The 6,593-nt window shown below is 44.5% G+C and overlaps 1 protein-coding gene across 1 annotated transcript; it reads right to left on the reverse strand.

Annotated features, from left to right (window-relative positions):
- Nucleotides 1-2,503: 2,503 nt before the first annotated feature.
- Nucleotides 2,504-6,593, reverse strand: MISFA (mitochondrial sheath formation associated). The gene is made up of 4 exons (XM_055282227.2): nt 6,362-6,593; nt 5,204-5,292; nt 3,187-3,224; nt 2,504-2,615 (listed from the first exon to the last, which is right to left on the reverse strand). The coding sequence occupies exons 1-3, from the start codon at nt 6,428-6,430 to the stop codon at nt 3,203-3,205; spliced, it is 180 nt and encodes a 59-aa protein (XP_055138202.1). The 5' UTR covers nt 6,431-6,593; the 3' UTR covers nt 2,504-2,615; nt 3,187-3,202.

The raw sequence follows: 6,593 nt of genomic DNA on the forward strand, positions 1-6,593 counted from the left end.
TAAATATATGAAGAGAGACTGGTTGTTTTCAATGTATTGAATATATTAGACTACTATTTATTTTCTGAGTGGATGTGATTAAATATTCAGATGTTTAGTGTATGATTAAGAGTGAGATAGAGATTTCTTTGGAGTTATTAAATCCATCCTGTCTTTTACATAATGGACAAATCAAGTTAAAAAAATTTTTAGATAGCTTAGCTTGTTTTCTGGTGCTGTTGACCTGCAAGAGAATATACTTTTGCATATACAGGTGAAAGTTTTGCAATTTATGTATACAAGAAATTGTAGGCATTAAAAATATTTTATTGATATTTTTGCTGGTTTGCATTTATTGATTAAAACTTTGAGATATTCTTTATCTCATCACCCTGAACATTTTTCCAGCTAGAAACCTCGGTATACTCATCACACTTCAGAGATACAGTTTGCCTATTGCACACACTCCTCTGCTTATTCTCCCTTACACATTCATGTCTGCTCTAACATGATAGAGCTTCTCTCCCCCTACCAGCTTAGAGAACTGTTCTGCTCTCTGACACCCATGTTAGGAGAACTGTTAGGTGGTCAGAGCAATGGAATCTATTTTAGTGGCTCAAGTTTTGGAAGTTCACTCAAATGGAGGGAGGCCACAGCTGGGTATGTGGTTCCTCTCAAAATGAGCAGGGTCCTATCTCTTATGATAAAAACAGCTTGAAATGGCTGAGAAGAGGAGTCCTTAGAAATGTATATGAGGCAGGCTGGGCACGGTGGCTCACACCTGTAATCCCAGCACTTTGGGAGGTAGAAGCAGGTGGATCACTTGAGGCCGGGAGTTTGAGACCAGCCTGGCCAACATGGCAAAACCTCATCTCTACTAAAAATACAAAAATGTGGCGTGCATTGTAATCCCCGCTACTCGGGGCTGAGGCATGAGAATCACTTGAACCTGGGAGGTGGAGGTTGCAGTGAGCCGAGATCGTGCCACCACACTCTATCCTGGGTGACAGAACGAGACTGTCTCAAAAAAAAATGTATTATGAGGCAAATGGGCACAGCTTGCAGCCAGAGGATATAAGTACTTAACTCACTGGAAAGTGTTGAGTCTAAATCACATAAGAAATAGAAGTGCTAGTATCCTAGAGTCAGAAATTACTAAAGTTTTGCTTATGGATTTTGAATTTATTTTCTTTCCATTAAAAAAAGGTAATCCATTCATTGCAAAGAGACACTTAGAAACAGTTAAGCGAACTTCCCAAATAAAATGTTTTCTATGTAAACAGAAGATCTGCTTTGCTGGAAAAGGTACACTTCTTTTGAATATTGGAACTGTATCAGTCATCCTCAGAATGGCTACAGTTCCATACAATTTGTTTTTAAAGTATTTACTCCTGTTAGGTCTCTCTCAGGCTCCCTTCTTTTCAGTAGTCATGAAAAAGAATTATCAGGCAACTTCCTGGGTTTTCTTTTTTCTTTTTTTTTTTTTTTTTTTTTTTGAGACAAGGTCTTGCTTTGTCACCCAGGCTGGAGTGCAGTGGCGCAATCTCGGCTCACCATAACCCCCACCTCCCGGGTTCAAGCAATTCTCCTGCCTCAGCCTCCCAAGTAGCTGGGATTACCGGTGCCCACCACCACACCTGGCTAATTTTTGTATTTTTAGTAGATACGAGGTTTCACCATGTTGGCCAAGCGGGTCTCAAACTCCTGACCTCAAGTGATCCGCCTGCCTCGGCCTCCCAAAGTGCTGGGATTACAGGCGTGAGCTACCATGCCCAGCCTAACTTCTTGGGTTTTCAGGTGAGGGAGACACTTAAACAGCAAGATCTTGGATATCCCACAGTCTCTTGTTTGGCTCTTTTCCTTGGCACATGAAAGTGTGAAGGGAAAAGGCCTGTATCGACTCTGCAGCCCAGGGCTGTGTGTGTTGGCAAGATACACATGCCCCTCAACTTCATTTTTGCCATTTTGCAAGATGAGGCTAATAGCTTCAGAAGGTTATTTTAAGGATTAGGATAATTAGACTTCAGTATCTAACCCTAATATTAAAAATGAGGTTCTTACCCCACATGGTATAAGCTTAGAGTTCTTTTTTTTTCTTTTGAGACTGAGTCTCACTCTGTCGCCCAGGCTGGAGTGCAGTGGCCGATCTCAGCTCACTGCAACCACTGCCTCCCAAGTAGCTGGGACTACAGACATGTGCCACCACACCATGCCTTAGCTAATTTTTTGTATTTTTAGTAGAGACGGGGTTTCAACATGTTGGCAAGGCTGGTCTTGAACTCCTGACCCTAGATGATCCACCTGCCTTGGCCTCCCAAAGTGCTGAGGTTACACAGGTGAGCCATCGTGCCAGGCCGAACTCAGTATCTTAATGCCAGTCTTAGAGACCATGTAGCAGAAGGACTCAATTGCCTCCCATCCACTCAACTACTTCCCTACCTTCTGTCTCCCTGTTACAAGCTAACAGAATGCTAAGTCTTTATTCATCTTTAAAAGTGCAGTAACTTCTTAAAATATGACAACATAATGTGCAATTACTTTATGCGAAACCAACAACAGGAACTGTACAGCTGCTCAGGTGAGCTTCAGAACTGCATTACTTCACCAGGATCATCCTTGTTTACTTCCACTGGGGTCTGTGGGGGAAAAAAGAAAGTGTGTGTCATGTGGGCCTGGTGGTTTCTAGTGTGGGGGCTTAGGCATTTGGCCTCCCAGGCAAGGACTGGCAGGGGAGGTTACCTCCAATTCTGTCTCACCTAATGCCTCTGATCCCGGATGCAAGGGGAGCTTAGCACTGGGGAGCTGACAAGAGGCAGAGAAAAGACAGAAATTCCAAGGTCTAGCAGGCGAAGAGAGGAAAGACATCTGCCACCAGATCCCTTTTACACACTAGTGTTTAGTTGTGGAAGAGAGAAGTTTGGATTTCTGAAGTGGACTGATGCTTAGGAAATGGCATCAAAGACTGGGCATACAAAATGTCCATTAGCACAACAGAGACAAGGCTGCCCAACTCAGAAAGCTTTGACTCTGGGCCTTAAAGATCACGTGAAAGAAAATGGGAACCCTTCCAACAGCTACAGTAACTTTAAAAAATTAATAAAAGTATTTGTTTCTAATGATACTAGAGTTGGATTTTCATGCTTTGTTTTTGGCGGCGGGAATGCATTTCAAAGTAGGAATAGAGAACAAAGTTGAAGGTACACTTACCCCTCCTGGGGGATATTTATATCCCTTCCACATGGTTCCTGCAATGAGAAGCATCCATAAGACAACAATCATCATGAGGCTTCTTTCTCAGCTGGTGGTGTGCCCAAGAAGAAACAAGTGCTTCTGGAAGGTGCAGTGTTCTATTCCCTGAGTCCTAGGAATCCAGATGGTGGATGGCCCAGCATGGCAGCTCCCCACTAAGGAGCTTCGTGGCCTAGTCTGAATTGAAGTGGCTCCTCATGGCCATTTAGGGGGGCAGAGCTCAGACACCCATTATGATATCATTATGATATGATACCTTGGCAACCCAGTCAGCATGAGCACCTATGGGATGGTTGGCCAGGATGCTAGATGCGTTGGGTTAAAGAAAATTTATCAAAAGGGCCCTGTGCTCTGGTGTGTCTGTGATTTGGACCTAGCTGGCATCATACTCATTAACTCATCACCTGTCAAAATGTTTAACTACTGGCTTTGTGCAATCAGATACTATGCAAAAGAAAAAAAGCCTGGGTTCATTAAGAGAATTAGCTGGCTAGGTATGCCATGAGCAAATAATATGCTATTGTTAGGCTGTTCAAAAAAGAAATCTTGCATTTTGTAAAATGGTACAGCAGTTAAACTCTCATCATGTAGGGTGAGCCTATTTACAACTTTCCTGAGAAGGGAAGAGAAGGAAGATGGGCTGTCTGTTTTACTCATTTTGCAGCTGGAGAAACTGAGGCACAGAATAGTTTAAGTGGTCTGGTCAGGACTGCCACAAACTTCTGACAGCTTTGGGCTAATGCATTCACAGAAATCCTGGGGCAGATGGAGATAAAAAACCCCAACCATCATGTCTTGCTCTTAGTATACCTGGGGCTGGGGCTGAACACCCCTAACTTCTGGAGTAGCTTCCAAAAAACCTTCTGCTCCTGTAATCAGTATATTATTAAAACTCTCCGAGTTAAGTTTCTCTAACAATAGGAACAGCTCTGAAAAAAAAACAGGTCTGAATGAAATGGAGTGAAATGTAAGAAAGCCAGGAAATGGTCTGCTAAAAGGGATACTGCTATTAGTGTTTCCTGTAGGCAGGCTGGTCTAGTGGAATGAGTATGGGAGGCTATTTAGTCCAGAGACAGAGATCTGTGCTCACATCCCACCTTTACCAACAAGCTACTGTGTGTGGCCTCAGGTAAATAGTTGATGTCACTGTCACCAGTAAATCTTTGTTGACTGGTTCATTATTTGCTTGTTGTTAAGTTAGTATTTTACTAAATGCCAATTTTTAAGCTTTGTATTAAAGGCTTTATATTAATTCTCAAATATAATCTTCACAAAAATAGTAAGATACTCAGATATCTCCTGTTGTACAGAAGAAACTTTGAAACTGAGGTTCAAAGAAAGTAATTAAACTTTCCCAAGGTCACACAGCTAGAAAGTCACAAAGTTAGGACCTAAACTCAAGTTCAATGTTAACTCCAGTTTCAGGATCTGCCAAGAGGGACATTAAAAATGCTGGTCCTGGCAAGGCATGGTGGCTCATGCCTGCAATCCCAGCACTCTAGGAGGCCAAGGCTGGAGGACCACTTGAGGCCTGGAGTTCAAGACCAGCCTGGGCAACATAGTGAGACCCTGTTTCTACACAAAATAAAAATTAGCCAGGCATGGTGGCATGTGCCTGAGGATCAGCTACTCAAGAAGTTGAGGTGGGAAGACTGCTTGCACCTCACTCCAGCCTGGGTGACAGAGCAACACCTGTCTCAGAAAAAAAAAAAAAAAAGAATGCTATTAATAGTATATTACAGTGTTGTGAGGAGAAAAATAGACGGGAACCGTCTTCAAAACAGCACCTATGAGACATGGTTATTAATAGACAACTTTGGCCTGCTGTCCTCAGCAGTACTCACCAAATCATTTCCCCTTCCACAGTTTATTATATTTTCCAGAGGAATAAACGCTCTCCACTGAGACTTCAGGGTGCTACCAAGTACCTTGGAAAGGGAGGAATCCAGCCCACCAGACCTGACCACCTACTTACTGCAGCAGATCTTCACCTAAAGTCCGCCTCCTCAGTTGTGTCTTGCTCTCCTGAACAGGCCACCTCTCCTGCCACTTCAGAGTTGGAGGCTGAGTCAGAAAGAAAATTCAAGGGCAGAGATGGCTCTACCCATTGGCCCAGTGGGTAACCGCCTCTGTGTGCTGACTAGAAGGGCTGCTAAAAGGTCCCACCAATCTCTACCGTCCCCCTTCCTAGCAACAACCACCGATCCACTTGGCCTGAAATCCACAAGTCAAATATGGTCTCCAGCAGACCCCTTGCAAATTCCATAGTGCTTTGAAACAAGTACAGCTATATATGCAAGGGAGGGGGAAACAAAAAAAGACTTAAAAGGATGTCCTGGCCGGGCCCAGTGGCTCACACCTGTAATCCCAGCACTTTGGGGGCCGAGGCAGGCAGATCACGAGGTCAGGAGATCTAGACCATCCTGGCTAACACAGTGAAACCCCGCCTGTACTAAAAATACAAAAAATTAGCCAAGCATGGTGGTGGGAGCCTGTAGTCCCAGCTACTAGGGAGGCTGAGGCAGGAGAACGGTGTGAACCCAGGAGGCGGAGCTTGTTTGAGCCGAGATCGCGCCACTGTACTCCAGCCTGGGCGACAGAGCAAGACTCTGTCTCAAAAAAAAAAAGGATGTCCCCAGCCCGGCACAGTGGCTCATGCCTGTAATCCCAGCACTTTGGGAGGCCGAGGTGGGTGGATCACCTGAGGTCGGGACTTTGAGACCAGCCTGACCAACATGGAGAAACCCCGTTTCTACTAAAAACACAAAATTAGCCAGGCGTGGTGGCGCGTGCCTGTAATCCCAGCTGCTCGGGAGGCTGAGGCAGGAGAATTGCTTGAACCTGAGAGGCGGAGGCCGCAGTAAGCCAAGATCGCGCCACTGCACTCCAGCCTGGGCAACAAGAGCGAAACTCCATCTCAAAATAATAATAATAATAATAAAAAAGGATGTCCCTAGTGGGATGAGAAGTAGCCTGGTAGCCTGGGACACTAACTTTGTTCCCATCACATTCTGACTTCCAGTTAGTGGTGAGACCTCAAGTATCTTTCCCATTTGGTCAGAAAACCCAGACAGGAAGATGAGCCAGCACCAGGACTGACCACCAGGGATTTACAGGCAGAGCCATTACTTACCATCAACTCTGGAAACGTGCCCATGTAACATGCAAGTCCAACAAAAAACATCCAGCCAAGCACAATCATGATCAAACGTAAAACAATTTCTAAAATACAGTTGCACAGTGAAAGACTATTCACCAAGATCTTGGCAAAGGAGTGTGCTTACGACACCTTCGGTTGGTAGAGGTCTCGCATGTCTGTTTGAGTCCTTGGCTCCAAAGGATCCACAACTCCCTAGTGGAGAAGC

Source organism: Symphalangus syndactylus, chromosome 6 (assembly GCF_028878055.3).
Source record: "Symphalangus syndactylus isolate Jambi chromosome 6, NHGRI_mSymSyn1-v2.1_pri, whole genome shotgun sequence".
Lineage (NCBI taxonomy): Eukaryota > Metazoa > Chordata > Mammalia > Primates > Hylobatidae > Symphalangus > Symphalangus syndactylus.

Coding starts and splice junctions, on each gene's coding strand:
- MISFA (XM_055282227.2), bottom strand. CDS start 6,430: ATGATTGTGCTTGGCTGGATGTTTTTTGTTGGACTTGCATGTTACATG. Junction 5,293..6,361: donor GCACGTTTCCAGAGTTGATG/GTAAGTAATGGC, acceptor TTTCTGACTCAG/CCTCCAACTCTGAAGTGGCA. Junction 3,225..5,203: donor TTAGGTGAAGATCTGCTGCA/GTAAGTAGGTGG, acceptor TTCTCATTGCAG/GAACCATGTGGAAGGGATAT.